General features: G+C 37.4%; 1 protein-coding gene across 1 annotated transcript in view; it reads right to left on the minus strand.

Moving 5' to 3' along the window:
- Positions 1–22,822, minus strand: part of DNAI3 (dynein axonemal intermediate chain 3) — a gene marked incomplete at both ends in the record, with an annotated part of 66,725 nt that overhangs the window by 39,999 nt on the left and 3,904 nt on the right. The window contains 7 exons of the mRNA XM_081305608.1: positions 3,742–3,858; positions 7,870–8,069; positions 9,145–9,297; positions 11,140–11,244; positions 11,833–12,014; positions 18,571–18,609; positions 19,019–19,111. Coding sequence (XP_081161734.1) covers positions 3,742–3,858; positions 7,870–8,069; positions 9,145–9,297; positions 11,140–11,244; positions 11,833–12,014; positions 18,571–18,609; positions 19,019–19,111 — 889 coding nt within the window. The remainder of the gene's footprint in view (positions 1–3,741; positions 3,859–7,869; positions 8,070–9,144; positions 9,298–11,139; positions 11,245–11,832; positions 12,015–18,570; positions 18,610–19,018; positions 19,112–22,822) is intronic.

Here is a 22,822-nt window from a genome sequence, read left to right on the forward strand (position 1 = left end):
TTTTAGTGTTCAAAGATAAGGCTATTTTAACAGGTTTTTCTTCATTCATATTGAACAAAACTAATAATTCTCATTTATATTTGGTCATAAGGATTAACCCCACATGAAATAAATAAATTAAGAGAAAAAAAACTTCATTGGAATTTGTTACTTAGAACTTCTTTCATGAACTTGCTATTCAGCAGCCAGAAGGGCCATTAGCTGACAGCCTCTGTGGGTTCCGAGGCAAGTCTGCACTCTGTGCAGGTCAGTGACCAAGCAGGATGCCAGGACCTGACCAGTTCTGCTCTGAAGGCTATGCTGGATTGGCTAAGAGTTTGTCTGAAGCTCTACCTGAACACTTCTTCCTTTATATTTCACAGTGTATACTCAGGAAACCTCTACTGCTAATTTGGCCTCAGTTGCTTCCTGGAAAGCCCAAAGTGACACAAAAGGAAATTTCTAAGGCATTTTCAGTATTAAATGATCACTTATACTAAATGAGGACAGCTCAAATATGTGTGTGGACATGCATGTAATGTATATGTGTGTATTAAATAGATACATATACATATATGTGTATAAATTCAAAACAACAAATAACTGATTCTCAACAGGGGATATTTGGAGTTTAGTAGTGTGTGTGTGTATGTGGAGTTTAGAAGTTTGTGTGTATGACAACTAAAACTGGTGGTTTTAGTTGTCACAATGCCACAATGCCTGGGAGGTGTTACTATATTCAATTCTATTACCCACCCCCTTACAATATATAAGATAGTTCCTAAAATGAAGAATTATGCTACTGAAAATGATAATATTGCTCCTTTAAGGAATAATCCGAGTGCCTGTACAATCTCTTAGCAGGCTAGGGATTCTGGTTTCACAGGCTCCTGTCTTTAAATAGTTACTATGTTTATTATTCCTTTATATAATTAAGTTTGAAAATAGCTCACTAGGCTTCTTGGAGCTTTCTTACAATTAGAATGCTGCTTCAATGATTGAAGTCCAAATATCTTGTGTGTATATGTTTACATAGGTGTGGTAAGCTGAATCATTTCCAATGATGAATTTCTTAAAATAAGAAGAAACCCTGCATTTAGACAATTAAATGTAAACACTAAATTTCCTAATGGACATTCCTAAAATGTAAATAAGGGTCCCATTTGATATCTCTGTCACTGATCCTTAACACTACTGGTCACTGCTAAATTGAATTCTCTCTTGGTTAAATTCCGTGTAGTTCATCTTTTCAAACAGAAGCATTTTTAAGTCCCTGTGTTTCAAGTGTGGACCATGGGCCAGCAGCAGCGGAGGGCCGGCAGCTTGCTAGCAGCACAGTCACAGGCCTCTGTCGCCATCTACCACACTTGATTAGGGATTGATGAGAGGCCCTTTATTTTTTTTTTATTGGTTGTTCAAAACATTACAAAGCTCTTGACATATCATATTTCATACATTAGATTCAAGTTGGTTATGAACTCCCAATTTTACCCCAAATACAGATTGCAGAATCACATCAGTTACACATCCACATTTTTACATAATGCCCTATTAGTAACTGTTGTATTCTGCTACCTTTCCTATCCTCTACTATCCCCCTCTCCTCCCCTCCCCTCCCATCTTCTCTCTCTACCCCATCTACTGTAATTCATTTCTCTCCTTGTTTATTTTCCCGTTCCCCTTTATTTTGAACATTTTTACTTCCCCAAGGCCGAGCTCTCCCTTGAAATGATCATTTGCAAGTAGACCTTTCATTTTTAATCTTCTTGTCAAGAAAAACGTTAATGTCTACTTAGTGTTGCAATGAGGTGCTATGTGTTTTGCTATGTTTTGATTCTTGTAATCTAAGTAAATCCATATTTTAGTTATGATCAGTGTGACTATGCTCTGGCAGCATTCGGTTTATTCTGAGCCTTTTCTTGTAACACAAACTTTAACTGAGCTGAGTTGCTTGCTGACGACACATTGACAACTCTGTATTGATATACAAACGTGATAGTTGGTATCTCAAGACTTTTCCCTCCAAAGTTACCAGCTGGAAGCTTTACATGTCTTCAGAGTCCATAAATAACAGTGCCTTAAGACTGCCATTTGAGACTCATCTCGCTGTGACTGTGCTCTGAACATTCACTGGATGACAGAGGTGAGCAGTCCTTTGTTTCATTGTTGGATAAGTTGGCTTTTCACACCTGTTCAAAGTATCATCTTGAGGGACTGGTCTCCCAGTCCATTAGGACATTTTTCTCCATGGATGCACAGTGTTTAGTTTGTAACTAACATTTGTGTCAGAGTAAAATTTTTTTTTACCCATTTTTTGCCTAAATGTTCACATATTCCTTTTGTTTATTTTGCTCTTGTGTGCATTACAATGGACTGATTAATTTGGGAGCTATCTTGACTTGTTATTTGATTAGGAGGATAAAAAAAAGGAACCTGTTTTATTGCATGAATTACAATGCTTGAGGTTAAAATTGTCATCAGGTATTGGAAAACCTGACCACCCTTCTTGGTCCAGTACAACAAGTGACAAGAAACCTTAAATTTTCTTCTTTCTTTCTCATTGTAGCATGCTTGCTGCGAGTGAGTGGCAAAGAGTGAATGTACTCTGAATCATTAAATGAATTTTTGCATCAGATTCTTTCTAGACATCCGTAACAACTTTTGAGAGTTGCTGGAATTTTCAGACATTTAGTTCAGTCTGAAAGAATTAATGAATGTTTTCTTAAAAATAAAAAGCTTAACTTGGGCTATGTATAAATTTGCCTATCACATTTTTTTTTAATTTTGGAAAGAAATAGAAACCAAACCATTCCATACAACTGCTAGACTGGTCCACTATTGATCACTTCAAACTCTGATGATAGTTCCATGAGATTTAGTAAAGCTCATTCTCTAGTTTAGAAGCCCCAGAGCTCTGCTCTGAGTCCTAGCACCAGCATAGGGGTTGTTTTGAAGACATCTCTCTTTCAGAACCTGGGTGGCAGCAACACAGAAATTTGTGATAACAGTGACATGTCCAAAAAGCATATCTGAATTGAATTTGGTTTCTCATTAACAAAGATAGTTTTTGCAAATTCTTTCATCATAATAATGTTCATCCCTAATACCCACAGCATCTTCAACCTAATTGTCCTATAAAAGGCAATGAAGCTGAGAAGGGGACTGTGGGGTGGAGAAAAGAAACCGTAGTATATACAAATATACTTTGACTAAGGTCGAGCATCCTTAGTCCAAAAATTTGAAACTTGAAATTGTTGAAAATCTGAAACAGTTTGAACAAGGACATGACACCACTAGTAGAAAATTCCATACCATGAAACTTTGTGTAAAATTACCTTCAGACTATGTGTGTAAGGTATATGTGAAACAAATTAATTTAATGTTTAAGTGTGGGTCCCTCCCAAGCTATCTCATTACTATTATTATTCCCAAATCCAGAAAAACCTGAAATTGGAAACACTTCTGGTCTCAGGCATTTTGGATGTGGGATACTCAGCCTGCAGTTGTTAATTTGCAATTAGGAAAACATCCTCACACATTCAGTTGCTCAGTGTGTTTGGTGTGGTCCCAGCATAGGATATTGCTTAGCAATAGAAGGGCAAGGAATACTGAGAATCTGTAGAATGTGTCATGATCTCATGCACATCTGATGTTTTTGTACTTTCTATCTAGATACCTTATAGAATTATTTATTAGAACCATTATAAATAAACTTGCACATTTTATGTTTTATTTCAAAATTTTAATATAAAAGTTTTTTACCTTGTGGATACCTTCTTAAGAAAATCAATCAAAGTCTTTGATTGTCCAAGTTTCTCTCTTTCCTCTTCTGAGAATTCTCTAGCATAATATTGTGTAGTAGCATTTTTGGGGTATGTCCTAATATATTCAAAGAAAGTAGAATACAAAAAATTATATAAAAGAAAAGCACATATATAGGTCATGATAGGTCAAAAGTTTATCTCTGTAGCTGGGTGCAGAGGTACACATCTGTAACTCCAGTGATTTAGGAGGCTGAGACAGGAGGATCAAAAATTCAAGGCCAACTCCAGCAACTCAGTGAGATCCTGTCTCAAAATGAAAACTAAAAAGAACTGGGGATGTAGCTCAGTGGTCAAGTGCTCTGGGTTAAATTCCCAGTATAAAAGAAAGTTTGATCTGTGACAGTGATATTAGCTATTAATTTATACTAAATTCTAAAGTTCAAACTTTCTTTTGTCTTAGCAATTGATATTGACTACCATTCAAAGTCTAAATGTATTTCTCTCTGACATAATTAAAATTTTGTAAAATTTTGTAAAATTTTAACTTAGAAATCATTTTTAATTCATAGAAAAGTTATAAGAAGGATATAAAGAATTCTCATACACCTTTTGCCCAGATTCATCGATTATTAACATTTTCCAGATTTACATTATCAGCAACTTAGTGAGATCCTGTCTTAAAATGAAAACTAAAAAGAACTGAGGATGTAGCTCAGTGGTAAAGTGCTCTGGGTTAAATTCTCAGTATCGTTGGCTCTCTCTTCATGTCATTAATGTTTCTTGACTACTGCAATACACCCCCATACTCAGGGAATATTTGGCAATGTCTGGAAACAGTTTTGGTTGTCAACGCTGGGAAGTGTTGCTGACGTCTAGTGGGTAGACCCCAGCGATGCTGTTACACAGCCTACAAAACACAGGTAAGTTCCCTCACAACAGAGGATCATTGAGCCCAACATGTCAGTTGTGCTAAGGTGAGAAACTCTGCTCTAAATATGCAACTAGGAAGAAGTTATAGTTAGGCAGTGATGGCAGCATGATCTCTGAAAGAAATCTGCTTCCTCCAGTCTGCTCTCCAGGTCACCTCCCCGTGAAAATGTCACATGGCCTTTTACTTCTGGGCTTCATTGATAGCCCCACTCACTAGACTGGGTGATGTTGGTCCTTGCATGTGGTGCTGAGAAACAGATGATGCACAATGTTCAAGAGTGTGGGTACTGAGGACAGGCTGCCTGACTTTGAAGCCTCATTCTATCACTCACTCTTAAATTTAGATCTCCTGCCCCTCTCATCTATTTACACCCTCTATAGCCATCACTATTACTCACAGCCAACATTTCTTGAAAGCATACCACATCCAAAGTCTTGTGGTTGGGGTCCCTGTTGTTGGAGGTTTACTGTCCCTTCTGAGTCTACCTACTGAGTCTACCCTGGCTGGCTCTGACTTGGGACTTGTCGGCACCGGATAGGGACCCAGAGGAAAGCTGGCTGGCCTAGCTGGACATTTGTCTCAAAATCCAAGGTCCTTTGGTACCTACGTATTACCTCTCTCCTTTGTGTCTCACTCTCACTTCTTGGGAGTTTATGGATCTCTACTGTCATCATTCCCTGCAGGGACTTTACTATCAATCCTTGTATTTCTGTTTGCTTTCTCTGGTTCAAGCCTGTCAATTCATCTGCCACCCTGGTTTCTGATTCATTTCTTGGCCCAGCATTTGGTGTTTATGTTTCTGTGCCCTGACTTTAACATTGCACTCTCAAGGTTTCTGATTTTTGGCTTAAATAGATCTGAAAAGCATTTGTGTGTTGCATTCCATGTTTTGGACCCCTGATTCTTCTGGTCTTGAAATCTCTTACTGTATCTCATGGATTTTCCCTTAACACTGAATATAAGTGAGTGATCAAGCTGAAAATTTTCTCTAACTCCATCCCATCCTCCCTCTTTCCTTGTTGTATTCCTTTTTTTCCTCCCCATTGAGTAAGTGCATGTCAGGAACTATTGTAGGAGTTAGAGACATGGGGGAGGGGAGAGAGAGAGACAAAGTTTTTGTCTTGTGGAGCTTAAATTCTAAATGGGAAGGGGAAAGAGTGAATTAAAAATATAAATTAAGCAATCCGGCACCATGAAGAAAAATAGAGTAAGGAGTTAGATAGTAATGGAGGTGATGGCCTTTATGTAGGAGTGTCAGGGAATGCCTCATTTGAGCAGAGGAGGAGGGAAGGAGACATAAAAGATATCTGGTAGGGAAGAGCATTCTAGGTAAAGGAACTGCATACGTATACCAAGCCTGAGGGTGTTTGGAGAATCCAAGAAACAAGAAAGACAGTGTGGCTGCGATGGATGAGAAAGGGGAATTATGAGAAAGGAGGGGGGAAGGGAAAAGGGAATCCCGATCATGTGATGCCTTATAGATTCCTTTAGGATGGAGACCATTGGAGGGCTTTAATCGGTGACATAATCTAACCTACTTTTTTTTTTTTTTTGTGATGGTGCTGAGGATTGAACCCAGTGCCTCACCCATGCTAGGCAAGCACTCTAGCACTGAGCTACAACCCCAGTCCCCCAAACATACATTTTGACAGGATTTATCTGGCTTTTCTATGGAGAACAGAATGTAGGAGAAACAGGATAGACAGCAGAAGCCCAGTCAGGATGAGTTACAATAATCCAAGCAAGAAGTGGTGATGGCTTTGTCCAAGTTGATAGCAGTGGATATATTTAGAAAATAGATCCAAGAAAATCTGAGGCTTTTGGTCTGAGTAATTAGGAGTATATTATTGTCATTTATTGAGAGGAGAAGGATTCAGGATGTTTTAGGTTTGGGGATATAAAATCAAAATTTTGTTTTGGGGCATTTAAATTTGAGATACCATTAGATAATTCAATTAGGCAGATGAGTAGATGAGTGTAGGATTCTGGGGAGAGATGGAGGTTTCATGTATAGATTTGGGAGTCATCAGCAAAGAGATGGTAGGAAACACCACAGCACAGAAGGAAGTCATCCCAGGATTAAGTCTAATTAGAAAGGAGATCAAAAGGAGATAGCCTCGGTGCCCTGAAATGTTTAGACAGTTTCTAAAGGAAGAGGAAGATCCAATAAAAGAGACTTATGAGCTGCCAGTGAGTTAGGAGGGGATAATAAGAGTTTTCAATAAGTCCAACAGAAAATGTGTTTCAAGAGGGATCAACAGTTGATCCTGTTAAATACTGCTGAGTGGACTAAGGTCTGAAAATGGATCATTGGATCAAACTGTCAGAAATCTTGTTAAAGACTGCTTAGAGTGGGCTTTAGACAGAAAGCCAGAAGAGAAAGTGGAACTACAAAATATGGACAACCGCCGTGAAGAGTTTTATTTGCAAAGAAAAGCAGAGGCATTAGGTAATAGCTGCAGGGGGCAAGCTATTTGTTTGCTTTAATGATGAGTTCATAGTATTTTGTATGTACACATGTCTCCTTTCCACCTCTTCCACTCTGTTGACAGCCACCATGTAAATTTAAACATGGTCACATTTTTCCTGGTTTAATTACAACAGGCTCCTAGTTGGTCAGTCTCCTCAATTCCAGCCTTTCTCTTCTCTACCCTCCAACCCACAGTACCTGGATATCTATAGCCTTACCATCCTGTCTCTGCTTCAGAACTTGCCAAACTTTCCTACTGTCCATCATTCTTTGTCTGCCTCATCATGGAGGAAAACAGAACCTTTGATGCCATCCCAAGAACTCTGAATTAATGTATTTTTGTAAGTAATAATGAACCAAATAAGAAATCTAGCCAATGAAGTTAAGACTTGAGGTGTAAAAATGATCACTTAGGTGGTATAATGGAGCAGTTAGGAAGAAACAGTAATATTCCAGGTGAGTAATGACCAGTATTGCAATTATTAACATCACTCATTTTCCCATCTCATATTCTTTATAGTCTTCCACAGTTGTATCTCACTTTCTTAAGATTTTTAACGGCATTATTGAGCATAATTAGATCTTGAATTGAATGACTCTATGTGATCTATAGGATCATTGTCAATCCATTTCTATTAATTATAAAGAGCTCTCAAACTATCATGGAAGTTGCTAAATTTTATGGCAACTGTCTATAAAAATACATAAGCCTATTCTATACCTACCATTTTGTCTGAGTGCTTATGTCCTTGACAAAGGGGATTACTTGCATGCCAATATCTTTCTCGAGTTTTTTAAGGGTGAAGTTTTTATCTGGGTAGGCTGTACAGTCAATGTAGGCATCTTTTGTACTGGAAGCATTCTGGTCACTGAATGTAACTGGCGCACCAAATTGATTTCGTTTTCGAGAAATCATATATATAATCTGCAACACATGTAAGCAACAAAGGTAATATAATGAAGTCCTAGGAGAAAAAAATGGATGTATAGTAGACAGTGTTGGCATTCTTCTCAGTTCCTCTCAGCTCTCTTTGTACAATTTCCATGTGCCCGTTCAGTTTTCCATTCCCACTGGCTACAACCACTTTGGAGGACCCTCTAGCACCACTGAGAACACAAGAATAGAAAGTGACTGGCTGATTGCGTCTTGACCAATAAGGGACTGGTAGGAGGTATATGGAAGCCCAGTTTCTCGGCTTCTGTTTGGGACAAAGCGCTGAGTTTAGATTGCATGGCCCCTCTACAGGTTCAGGATGAGGCCTGGGGGACTTTTGCCTGAGATTGCTCCCTTGCAGGACTTTCTCCATGTCTCTGTCCTGCTGCTTTTCATCTTATCTTATGGGGCACATTCCTAATAGTCACTCACACACAAATCCTCCTCTCAGGAGATGCTCTGGGAAGGAATGCCATCATATTCATTCCCCAGGGCTTCGATAAGGAAGTATCACAAACAAGGTGGCTGAAAACACAGGTTTTGTTTTCTCAAATTGTGGAAGCTGGAGGTCGCAAATCAGGGTATTGGGAGGGTTGGTTCTTTCTGAGGGTTGATGGGAGAATCTGACCTGCCTTCTGGTGTTGGCCAGCAATCCTTGGTGTTCCTTGGATAGTAGTTAAGATGGTTCTACTCTCTACCACCTTTTCCACAGGGTGTTCTTCTACATGTTCTACATGTAGCCATCTTCTTATAAGGATACCAATCAATTTGGATTGGGGTTATCCTACTCCAATGTGACTTCAACTAATTATATCTGCAATGACCCTTTTTCAAAATAGGGTCAAATTCTGAGATAACTGGGATTACAACTCCAAAGTATCTCTTTTTGGGGGGTGGGGCAGATTCAACCCATAACATACACCTAAGAAAATGGCCATTCGTCTATAAGATATTAAAAAAAGACATATCCCCATAGTACATGTAACAGATTTTTTAGATCCCTCAGGAATAAATGTTGTTCAGCTATAGGGAGGTAAGGACTGGAAGTCATATTTAAGCCCCTGACCTGCTTTGTAGATTCCTTCACTGATTCTTCCTCAATTTCTTTTTCACTGCCCAAAGAAACCCATGGTTTAGAGACAGGTGGTTGGTAAACATATGTGTCTTCAGGAATAAGTTCTTTAGTTTCTTCCTGTTCTTCTGGTAGTACTTCTGGGGGCTGGAGTAAAAGAAATAGCATTTTAAAATAGATGACCAAATTTAGGTTTGCAATCACATGTTTGTATTTTGCAATAAATGTTGCTTTTATGTAAGTTCATTAGCACTTTCTGTTTGTTTTCTTTGTAGGCTCATGCTTTTGAATGATGAGAAGAAAATTAAGTCCAAAAAGGGAAGAATAAAGAATGAAAAAGAGACATTAAGAATGTAAGAAGAAGAAGGGGAAGATAAAGGAAAAGAAAAAAAAGAAGCATGATTAGAAAAAGTCATTTATTACCCATCTTTATGACCACAGAATGCTAAATTTGATGATAAAATGTAAAACTAATTTTATCTGATTTAATGAAAGGTTCTTTGATAAGAGGAATGTAAGTATGAATAAAGATGATATCCCTTAAATATTAGCAATGAATTTTTTTTAAAAACCAAGATGTTCACTGCTGTTTTATTTGTAATACTGGAGGAACTAGCAACCAAATGAATATCACTAGGGAAATGGATCAATGACAGCATGGTATCATTGTAAAGTAAAACCCCAAAAAGCAATTAAAATAAACAAACACAATCAACATATATATGACATCCAAATGTATCAATATTTATAGATTCTAGAATTTTACTATTCTGAAAAAAACTGCAGAATGCTTTATATAAAATGACATAATCTCCATGATAAATTTTAAATTAATTAAACAACAAAACACATTATTTGCAGAGGATACATATATGATAAAGGCATAAAATCATGGGTACAAAGATTATAAAACAACCTTAGAATAATGGTTCCTTATAGAGAGGAGTGAAGAAAATGAAATTAGGGATGATATCAAAGGGAGTAACATTATTTTTATTTTATTTTATTAAATTTTTTTGAAGTAAATATGATAAAATATTCATTTTGTGTGGTGATTTTATAGATATTTGTTATACCACTCTTTTCTATACATTTAAACTATTTCACAGTAATAACATAAAAGCAGAGAAAACAATGATAAAAATAAAATTTAAAGTATTAAGGCAAAATGAAAGATTAGTTTTAAATTAGAAACTATCAGGTATTTAAAATTCTGAGCCCTTCCCCTATTTTTTCTTCTTATTGGACAACCATGCAAATCTGTGTGTCTCCATCAAGCAATATGACCAACTTTTTCAAATAATTCCACTCAAATTATGAATCTCTTGCTGAGTGCAGAGGCGCACACCTGTAATCCTAGTGGCTCCGGAGGCAGAGGCAAGAGAATCTTGAGTTCAAAGCCAGCCTCAGCAAAAAGCGAGGTGCTAAGCAACTCAGTGAGACCCCATCTCTAAATAAAATACAAAATAGGGCTAGGGATGTGGCTCAGTGGTCGAGTGCCCCTGAGTTCAATTCCCGGGATTCCTCATCCAACAAATTATGAATCTCACAAATCTATTACCTTTCTTGCCTACCTTCAGCAAAGGGCTTTACCTGTATTAGTTCATCTGATTCAAATGGGTACTATTGGTGCTACTGTTATAGATTTGAGGTTAGTAACTTACCCAAGGTCATGATAATGGGTGTGACTGGAAAAAAGGATCATGGACCAGGGAGAGACACTCCCAGGAGACCAGCGGTGCTCCAGATAACCTGGTTTTCTCTCTTGCTGGGTTAATGAAAGGCAAGCAGGAAGAGTGCCTGACACCCAGAGACATCTGATTCTGTTCACCCTCCATTTACTGGTCACCTGTTCTAGGCACCTGAATCTGATCTGGGCCCCAGGGAAATTGAGTTGAACAGGAATAATCAGAACACTTATAGGGATCCCCCAGAGGTACAGCTTCCTTCCAACATCTGACAAATCATATGGGCTTGGGATTTGCTTACATTTAAATAGTTTTCCTTGCCCTCTTCAGTGCCAATAAGATAAAAGTTGAGTCCATATTTGAAGTCTTTGTCATAAACAAGCAGAAGCTCATCTCCAGGATATTCCTGTAAGAATTTAATCAAAAGAGAAGATTAATGTTTAATGGTTTATTCAGATGCTGACACAATATTGATTTTTCTTTAATCAATTAGTCATAAGAGATAACCATAGTACTAGTCTGTGACTGATAACCCCAGACCACAAAATTATTTGCTTAACTTAAAGCTCTTAAAAACACAAAAGATCCAGGGATATTTACCAATACAACTTTATTTCCAACAGGAAGAAAGAACCATTACTTTTATTTGGTGTGCTCTATAGCATGTTTGGAGAAAAATCATGAGCAAAATTATGAATAAAACAAAGCAACATGAAAAAATAAGAGGTAAATTTCTATTGAAGGTAATAGCTTTACTGGGTGCAGTAAACTAACCTGAACTAACCTGAACTGCTAGAGCTTTGCTTTTCACAGAAGATAATCAAGCAGGATTTCCAAGGAGATGTGGGCAGGCTAGTGTTTGTTCACAGTAAGGGGGGCTGCCAGATTTGAAATTAACAACCTCTCAAACTTATATTAATGTTCTTGGTACATAATAACACACTGTGCACCATAATGAGGTAGGATGGAAAACAAAGAGGGATATTGTACTTACTTGGACAATTTTTTTGACTGGGTGGAAATCAGATACTGCGTCTCTGTTTTGCAAGTCTTCAAAAATATCTTCTTTTTTGATAAGCTTATAAGGTACTTCATCTGTGATATCTTCATCTATTCGGCAATTGAATATTTCCTGGGTCTTGGTAGTTAACACTATAGGATAAATTTCAGGATGACCTAGGAGAGATAAAGTGAATTTGGACATTATATCTAACTACTTCAAATATTAGCAATGGGAATATGCAATTGTTTGCTTTAAATAAATTTCTTGGTTAAAATTTAAAACTTCAAAGTTATTGTTATTATATTCAAAGTAAATACATCCATTATAAAAAGATGTTGAGCAAAACAAAAAGGAAGAAAATAACAATGGCCCATAATCATACCCTTCAAGAAAGAACTTCTATTAATATTTCTTTTAGTCACCCCAAATATACCTTATATGAAATTCTGGATCCTGCTTTTAATACTTACTATTATGTCACAAGTGTTTTACTGACATTAACTAATCCTTCAAAAACCATCATCTTAATTTAATTCTGTAGCATAATTTTAAACCATTATTGGTAAACATTCTAACATTGTCCCATATGTTTCCAATTATTGTAAATAACCCTATAAATAAATATCTAGTTCATAAATTTTATTGCATTTCAAGTATTTTCTTGGGATAGAATTGAAAGTGAAAGTATTGGTTCAAAGGTCTGATCATCTTTTCAGGCTCTTTTGAGCCTCTATTTCTTTCTTAAAACACCTCCAGGCACCTGCCTGGGATGTGGGTCTCTGTCACTAGGTGATGGCTTTCCATTTTATTCAGAAAACAGGATCTGTATAGCACAGAATCCTGCTCAACAGCTGATCAGCACAGGTGCCACAGTCTCACCCTTTGCTCAAAGCAAAAGACCTGCCCACCCCCTCCACCGTCATTAGCCACGGCACCATCAACTATTCGTCTCCCTTCAACTTGTCTATGCCTAAGCTGTTTTCCCTCAGCACACTTATTTGCTCAATGACTTCCCTTTAAAACAAAACAAAAAAACCCATAAAATTAAAACACACACACACACACACAAAAAAAAAAAACCCTCCCCTTGACCCAATATAGTGACTCTGCTCTTTAGGGCTTCTCCTTTTCACAGTCAAATTTCTTCATGTTTTTCAATTATTGACTTCTCAATTAAGTTGTATCACAAAACCCTTGGACATAGGAAGGAAAGTGGATAGGGAATCCCTGTTTCCCCTCTGGTTCACCAGTTCCAGGGTTGCTCTCCAAAGAGGAGGGAGGAGGATGGAGAAGCTTCCATTCCTGGTCTCTGGTGCCTCCCTCCCACCCTAGACCTGTCCTCAGCAGCAGCATGCACTGGGACAGAGGATGCAAGAGGACAAGGGAGCATTTTGACTGCTGCCATCCACTCATTTAAGCTTTCTTCCCATTTTCTTATCCTTTGTCTCACCATCAGCTTCTGCCAAGCCCTCTAAGCTCTGCATCTGCACCCTGAACTTTCTCTCTCACATCTGTACTCCTGGGGTCCCAGGCCCACTGTCTTCTTTTCCAACTCCCATATACCTGGATATCTCACCATCCTCCTTCCAGCTGCTCAGCAAAGGCACCAGTGAGGGGAGTAGTGTATGTGTCCTCACATTGAAATTCTGAGCTTATTTTCCTGTAGAAACATTTTCCTCTACCCAAGTGGTTCTATGGTACAATTATTCAGGAAATTTTGGGGTTTTGAATGACTGTACACTTAACACAGATTATATGTGGAAATATATTCTAAATTGCAATCAGTTGGTATAACAAACATTTGAAATTCAGTAAATAATGAATTAGGGACAAATACCCATTTTTATCTCCCTCGAAATACTAACCATAACACTTGATATATGCAAGATGCTCAATAAATAATTGTTGGCTTGAATTACATATGAATAATCTTTTGAAAACATATTGTGGACAGTGATTTGTATAGTGTTGAATACATAGTAAAAGTTCTGAAGTTTTGTCATGAAAACCATACAGTGATACAGCCACATTAATGTGTATAGCAGCACAATTCACAATAGCTAAATTCTGGAACCAACTCGATGCTCTTCAATAGATGAATGGATAAAGAAACTGTGGTATATATACACAATGGAATATTAGCTTAAAAGGGAATAAAATCATGGCATTTGAAGATAAATTGATGGAGAATATCACACTAAGTGAAGTAAGCCAATCCCAAAAAATCAAAGGCCAAATATTTTTTCTGGTAAGTGGATGCTGATCTATAATGGGAGGGCGGGGGTAGTGGAGACCACTGGAGGAATGGAGGAACTTTAGATAGGGCAAAGGGGAGACAGGGGAAGGGAGACGGTATGGTGGAATGAGATTGATATCATTACCCTAGGTACATGTATGATGACTTGAATGATGTGACTCTACTTTGTGTACAACCAGAGAAATGAAGAATTGTGCTCCATTTGTGTACTATGAATGCATTCTGCTGTCATATATAACTAATTAGAACAAATAAATAAATTTAAAAAACATATTGAGAGAGTTCATTTAAGCAACCCCTGTATATTTTATACAATTCATCTGCACTTTGGTTTAAAAAAAATTCTAAACATATTGGTTGTTATTTAGCTTTTAAAAATAGAACTAGGTAGATCCTTGAAGCTCTCTTTACATTAGGGTAAGACACAGGTAGTCAGACCAAAAAACTGCCTGCCCTCCAAGAAACTGGAAAAACAGTGACAAAGATTGTGTACTATGCTACCTTCCCCGCCTAAACAAAATTTTCAAATTCTACTAGCTTGATATTTTTCACAAAGCTATCCTATTGCAAGAATTAGGAATTTTCAAGGTGACTTTAATATAGGATCTAATAACATTCCTTTATCTAGAAGTTTATAAACCTTAGAGACTGTTTCTAGCTGGAGTTGGCAATTAATCAGACAAAAGGCAGCCACTAGACTACAAAAAAACCTCTATAGGCTGGTATATTCATGCCCATCAGAATAATATCCAAACTGAAGAGAGCAAGGCTGGATGCTTTTGGCCACCCCAAAGGGTCTGGGGCTAAATTCAAGACAAGAACAGTTCTTGTTTATGCTTTGAGGCACACATAGAGGGACAGTATCTCAGGTTACAGCAATGGGGCTAAGGTGATCAGCACTGAGATGGGCCCAACTGAGCCTCCAGCATATGGGATATTAGTTGCTGGAAGATGTTGGGGCAGAGGAGGAAGCCTTGGGGCCTCCTGAAGCTGATGGAGGTCAAGAGTGCCTGACACAGGGCTGTACCTGCTGGGATCGGGCAGGTTAGTGCAGGCTTCAGGCCCAACAATGTAACAGCCATGTTTTATTGGAGCACCTACCTGTGCCAGGTGCAGTTCTAAACACTTTGTATGCATTACAAACTTATTTAGTATTCACAACATTCTGAAGTGGTTACAAAAGCTGTCTCTGTCTTTTTCTTTTAAACGGAGGAACTGAAGCCCACAGAGTCTGAGAAACCTTTGCAAGGTCAGCCACTGAGAGAGTTGGACGCTGCGGAGCTGCCATACAAACTAGAATCCTGCTCCTCCACATAGTCAGGGAGGGCACAGAGAGGAGGCTCCATAGGACACAGTGAAGCGCAGATATTCACCTAGCACCTGATAGAGCAGGATCTAAGACAGACTTGAGCTCTACATAATTCATGCCTCAGACTCTTGCTGTGTACACAAGCCAGGGCTGTGCAAGTTAAAGCATAGGTTATACATGTATTGTCTTACGTATTGAAAGAGTTCATTTAAATGAACCTATACATTTTATATACTTCACCTGTGCCCTTTCCCCCCTCATTTTGGTTGCTATCTAGTCTTTTAAAAATAGCTTTGCTGAAGTCTAATTGACAAACAATAAACTGCATATATCTGAAATGTACTATTTGATAAATATATGAATTTGATAAATATATATAAGCCCCAAATGTTTCCTCCTGCCCCTTCCTCACTGCACTTCTCCATCATCCCCAAGCAACCAACCACTGACATGCTTTTTTGCTTGAAATATTTATAAATGGAATTACACAGTGTGTACTCTTTGTCTTCTTTTAGAAGCATAATTATTTTGAGATTCATCCATGCTATTTGCTGCATGTAGCAATGATTCATTCTTTTTTTGTTGCTAACTGGTATTCCACAAAAGAAAATAATCAATATTTTAAAGAGATTTTCTTAAATTCCTAGCATTTTTTAAAATAACTAATAATTTTAGGTATTGTCTATAGGAAATCCTTGCCTAATCTCACATCACACATATTTTCTTCTAAAGGTTTTATAATATTTGGTTGTACATTTAGGTCTCTGGTCCATTTGAGTTAATTGCATATGATGTGCGGTATGGATTGAAACTTATTTATTTTTGCATAAAGACATCCAATTGTTCCAGTATCATTTGTTGAAAAGACTATCTTTTCTCCACCCAATTGCCTTTTCACTTTTGTTGGAAATCAGTTGACCCCATCTATGTGGGTGGGTCTATTTTTGGACACTATTCTCATCCATTGATCTTTAATATCTTTATTATCTTTCCTATGGTGATAAGGGTTGTGTGAACTTACTTTGTTATAGCCCCATGTGAGGAAATGTATCTCCTATTTTAATTTCTACTAAAAATCTGATGAGGTAGACATCCTACCTCATTTTTCAGGTGAGGAAGCAGAGAGACTCAGGGAGGTGAAGTTATTTGGGACTATACAGTCATTAAGTGGAGGAATCATGATTTGAATCAGATCTGTCTGGTCCCAAAGGCTGTGCAATTAACCACTTGTAGTAAACAGAATAATGTCCCTCCAAAGTTGTCCACGTCCTTTTGGGGACCTTTTGGGTTGCATTGTCATGCATTTTATTGGTGATAATGCTGAAGTGCTGTCTAGTGTTCCTAAGTGCAAGAAATCTGATATGCCTAATGGAGAAAATACGTGTTAGATAAGCTTCATTCAGGCATGAGTTACAGTATTACTGGTCACATGTTAAATGTTAATGCATTAATGACATATATTAAATGAGGAATCTTTAAACAGAAACACACTTAAAACAAGGTTGTGTATTGACTAGTTGATAAAAATGTAAACAGAGGCTTGAAGGAATCTAATTCTGTATTTCTCCTAGAAACAACATTTGGTATTGGATAAGTCATTATTGAAACAATTTTATAGAATTTTCATGAATAAAGAGTATTAATTTTGGATTTGGAATGTTCCCCAAAGTCCTATGTGTTAAGACTTAGTCCCCAGCTTGGTACTAATGGGAGATGGTGGAAATTTCAAAAGGTGAAGACTAGTAAGAGGTTTTTAGGCCATTGGGGGCATGCCCTTGAAAGGGACTGTGGGACCTGGGTCCCTTCCTTTTTTTCTCTTTCACCTCCTGGCCATGAGGTAAGCAAGCTGTTTGTTTTGCCATATGTTCTTGTTATGATGTGTCACTGCAAGCCCAAACCAACAAGGCTAACCAGTCAAAACTGTGAGACAAAGCATACATTTCTCTTTATAAGTTGATTATTTCCATTGTTTGTAATAGTGACAGAGAGCTGACAAACACGTCTATACTTTAACTTGACAGTTACACATGCTATGAAGAAAAGGCCTCTTGAGATGGAATTGGAGTCTAGATCTCAGTGATACAAAGATAGGTGCATAGAAATGTGAGAGCTATTTCCCTATCCATATAACCAAAAGCCAAATCTTCATCTAAATCAAATCTGAAAGTGAGGTTTCTCCTCTACTTCCCTGAAAAAGTCCTGTTGGTATAAGATTATTTAGCCCTTAAAAGAAAGAATGTCATTAGTTTTGTTGTTTAAGTTCTAGTTCATTTCCTTGAAAGCCAACCCCTTTCCTTGAAATAGTGGAATCTATGAAGGACAGACAAATAATGCTTATGAACCAGATTTTGAAAAATACTATTTTGATAAAAGTTATAATATGCAGACTTAAAATACTTCATAATTACAAAAGATCTTTCAATAATCACAAAATATATTTTTAAAGGTCTTCTTGGTCCAAGTCTATTTCTTAGTTTGAAATCCTGTTTTCATCTCTTATTTTTTTATTCTTTATTTTTTTCATTTTATATTCTAAATCACATGGTATAATGGTCGCCTTTGGACATTTTGATGGATCAATTCAATATGTAATAAATATTCTTTTAAAAATATTTTTTTAAAATTTGTTTATTTATATATGACAGTGGAATGCATTACAATTCTTATTACACATATAGAGAACAATTTTTTCATATATCTGTTTGTATATACAGTATATTCACGCCAATTCATGTCTTCATACCTATACTTTGGATAATAATGATCATCACATTCCACCATCATTAATAACCCCATGCCCCCTCCCTTCCCCTCTCACCCCTCTGCCATATTTAAAGTTCATCTATTCCTCCCATGCTCCCTCTCCCTATCGCACTATGAGTCAGTCTCCTTATACCAAAGAAAACATTCGATATTTGTTTTTTTGGGATTGGCTAACTTCACTTAGCATTATCTTCTCTAACTCCACCCATTTTAAAAATGTCTTTAATTAATTTACTTTTATGTGGGTCTGAGGATTGAACCTAGTACCTCAAACATGCTAGGTAAAATCTCTCCCACTGAGCCACAACCCCAGCCCCAATATATAATATTTGTGCTTGCTTATTGTATATTAAAATATTATAAAACTGGGACATAAATACTAAATTATATTTCTACTTACCCATGCTCTCCATATTTAATGGTTCCTCTTCTTCAGTATCTAGAATATAATAAAATGATATCATATGTACATTTTTCAATCAAGTAAATATCTTAGTTTATTGTAACCTTTTGCAAAACATTATAATTAAGAGCATAATTACAAATATACAATGAAGACTTAAACTGTCTTATGAATAATTATAGAAAAATCTGAGTAATTGCTTTTCTCAAAGTTATTGCTTAGTGATACACTTTCTACAGCATTCATCGTATGTATGGTATTTAATTTGATAGTGAAACAAAATGAATCCAAAGTAAAAATTAATCCCCAAATATTTAATTCTGCATGTGTTTGACTTTATGGCAGCAAAAATATTTCATTTTGCTTGATACATGAAAACAATCATTTTGGCTGCTAATATATGTAGAAGAAACACAAATCCCCTTTGAATGAAAAATAATCTTACCAGGTAATGGTTTATGTTTTTTTTTGCCACGTTTCCCACCACCTGGGCTCTTTCCTCTTTGAGCTTTTGGAGCCATGGTTCTGATGTAGGCTGCTGAAAGAGAGATTATCATTAGTAAATTTTAGCTTACGATTTCAAATATTAAGCATTATCATTTTGTGAACATAATAATATGTTTTCTAAACTTTTCCCTCGACTAAATCAACATGTATTTTCAGTGGAGTAGATGTTCTGTGACCAATGGTTTATTGTGAAAACAATCTTGCTGATAATATCTTGTTCCAATGGAGCCATTCATCTGAAGCACAAGATGGTGACCTGCCAAAATTTCAAAGTTTCCGCAGAGGCCCTGCCATGGAAGTGCGACAGAGGGCAATGGATCCCCTGCTTTTCACTACTGTTTCCACCCCAGGTGGTTGATCTCTGCTGCCTTGTGCTGGGATCCAGCACAGGTGCCCCAGCTACAAAGATGAGCTTAAAGTCTGCTGGGAAGGACAGGCCCACAATGTGCATATATGTACATAATTGTTAAATAAACAATTTAAGTTGTACATTGGCCTTAGCATGTGAGCATATAACCACTAAAGTCTCATTTATGCTGTCAGAGGCTGCCTCTGGATGTTTTCCGTGGAGTTGCTTATCGGTTTTGACAAGATATAACACTAATCAAGGTCATTACCATCACATCAAATCCCCATGTTCTCCAAGATGCCTGCCTTACCCATTCGTATTTAATGGTTAGGAGTGTGATTTCAGGAGTTTAGCCAGCAGTCTTTAAAAACAGGCTCTACTTTTAACCAGCTGAGTAACCCTAGGCAAATTACTTCTCAGTTTATATTCATCTCTTCAATGGTTAAAACAATGACCTTCCTCACAGGGAGTCAGTGAAGACTTAAGATTAATCAAAATCTCATCATCTTCAACTCAGTTATCTCAGATTGGTTTGTTTCATTTTAACAAATTAACACAGTTTGACTATTACCTCCTAACCTATGACCAAAGAAAATCACAAGTCTTTTTTTTTAAACCTAGTTTCCGGATTACAAAAATCTTGACCCAAAATATGGGTGCCTATAAATATCTTTATCTTTAGATTTTTGCCCAATAAGTTTTTCAAATGGTAATAATGATAGCTTGTGGTTGTGGAGCGCTTACTACGTGCAAGGTATGCTTTTAAGCAATTCATGGGTACTTTTAACTTAATCTTAACCTCATTTTATTATTAGTGCTATCTTTATCTCCACTTTATGATGAGAAAAGAGGCCCTGAGAGGTTCAGTGACTTTGCTGAGGGGACACAGAGAGCAGTGGGCAGTGGGTCAGGCTGTGAGCCCTCACAGTACAGCTATAGGGCCACGCTCTCTCTGTAATAAATTGTCCCTCAGACTGGAAACCGTTTGTTATGTTTCATTACAAATAAAACTATTTGTTGGGTACAGTGGCACACACCCATAATCCCAGTGACTCAGGAGGCTGAGGCAGGAGGATGGCATGTTTTAGGGCAGCCTCATCAACTTAGAAAGACTGTCTCAAAAGAAAAAAAGAAAAAAAGGACTGAAGATGTAGCTCAGTGGCAGACCTTGGTTCAGTCTTCAGTACTACAAAAACAACAAAACAAAAACAAATGAAATTATTTAAAATCATTGTCTTCATATAGAAAGGCACAATTTATGATTTAATCACCACTATATTATTATGATGTAGAAATCTGTAATTTTTAAATATTTTGCAAAATAAAAAAAAAGCTCAGCTTCAACTTTTCAGACTAAATGTTCTCTATCCCACTTGTCAGTTTTAGCATAATTTCAGGCCTTGGACCTAGCTCTTTTTTGTAAAGATTTCTTTTCAGTGTACTTATCAATTCCTTATCTCCATTTTCTATTTCAGGAGCATTTGGCTTAAAATGCACACACAAAGAGTGAACACTACCTAGCCTCATCTTGCACACCACTCACTGGCATGTGTGCATGCACACATACACATACACACACACATACACACACAAATACACCACCACCATCACCACTATTCATTCTCATATTATCTATTGACTAGGATGGACAAGGGGTTATCCTAGGTATTAGGGAAACAGCATTGGACAAAATAGGCAAAATAGGGGTAAAAAATGCTTGCTCTGATAAAGCTTGCATTTTAGGATGAGACAGAAAACGAAAAAAATAAAGGAGCACAATAGTGAGTATTTAGGTGGTGATAGTTGCTAAGAGGAAGAATAAAGTAGGAAAGGGAAAGGAAGTGCAGGAGTGGTGCAGCTATGATTTTACAATCCCTGACACGAGAGGCCTCACTAAGTGTCACCAGAGTAAAGTCCCAGAGAATGGAGGAAGCCCCAAATGCAGACATCTTGGGGAGACAGACAGAGTGTTTCTAATTCGAGGGAAAAGCAAGTATGAAGCATCTGAGGGCAGGAGTCTGCCTGGCACATTTAATAAAACAGCCAGAAGGAAAGTCTTCTTGTCATTGGCACCCTGTCCTTCTGCTCAGGTTCCATGGGCCCTTGCAAAGTACATGGCCAACTCTGGGGATGGGAGAGGGATGTTCTGCCTGCTTGGCAATAGGTAGGAATGTATGGTCCTTTTACAGGGAAGCGAGGTAGGAGTTGGGGACAATATAATTGGGAACAATTGTATAATACACACAGGGGGCTAGGTCAGGCGTAAGCTTTAGCTTTCACTGTGAACAAGTTGTGGAGCTACTGGATGGTTTGGAGCTGAGGAGCTGCTTTACTCCACCTGACCTGTATTTTAACTATGAGCAGGTGCGCTGTGTTAAGACTGCAGCAAGGAGAGGGCTGAAGCAGGAATCCAAATGAGAGACAATCAACAATCTGTGGAAGAGATGATTGCAGCATAGATCAGGGAGAGAGTGGGATGGATAAAAACGGTTGGGTCAACCTGGTGGTGTGTCTCTGTAGTTCTAGCTACTCTGAGGGTTGAGGCAGGAAAATCTCTTTGAGGTTAGGAGTTCAAGGCAAGCTTGAGACTAGGAATTTGGGGCCAGCATGGGCAGTATAGCAAGACCCCATTTCCTAAAATAAAATCATAATTTGGAGTCTAGTTGTATTATTTAGATGGAGCTAATGAGATTTGCTGATGACTTGATATAGGGTCTGAAAGAGGAAGGGATAAAGGATGATTTCAGTGAATTTTGCCTAAGAAATTGAAGGCATGGGGTTGCTATTTACTGATATAGGGAATATTAGGAGTTCGATTGAGAGCATGTGAAATTAGTCTCTGTAAACTGTGAAGATGGGGATTATGTCTTTATATCCATTGACATAACCCCTATAACTAGCATAGTGAACATATTAGAAAAATTGTTTTAAAAAGTTGAGTTAATCATTGCTTGGTTTCCTCTTCCCTTCTGCCAGTCTTTGTGAGTCTCCAGTCTGGACAAAAGGTTTTTTTGCCAAATGGTCCATGGAATTTCTAGTATGCATGCTGTATTAGTTTTCTACTGCTGCCATAACAAATTATCATAAGCTTGATGACTTTAAACAACACAAATTTATTTTCATACATCACTATAAATCAGAAGTCTGACCAAGATCTGAAGTATTAAATTTGAATTAGATAACAGTTTAATACCATCATTCCCTAAAATACTCAAGGTAAACAGGTGTCCATTTCTTTTCAAATGCTGCTATTAAGTAATCTGTGTACTTTGATTGAATTTCAGTTTTTGTAGAGGGAGAAACAAAGTTTTCCAGCAGTAAATTGACAAAATTGGAAGACATTATAAATGCATGCTGCCTTACCAGAATAGCTCATTTACTACTTTCACAAAT

This window comes from Spermophilus citellus (assembly GCF_964194105.1).
Source record: "Spermophilus citellus genome assembly, chromosome: 9".
Taxonomy (NCBI): Eukaryota; Metazoa; Chordata; class Mammalia; order Rodentia; family Sciuridae; genus Spermophilus; species Spermophilus citellus.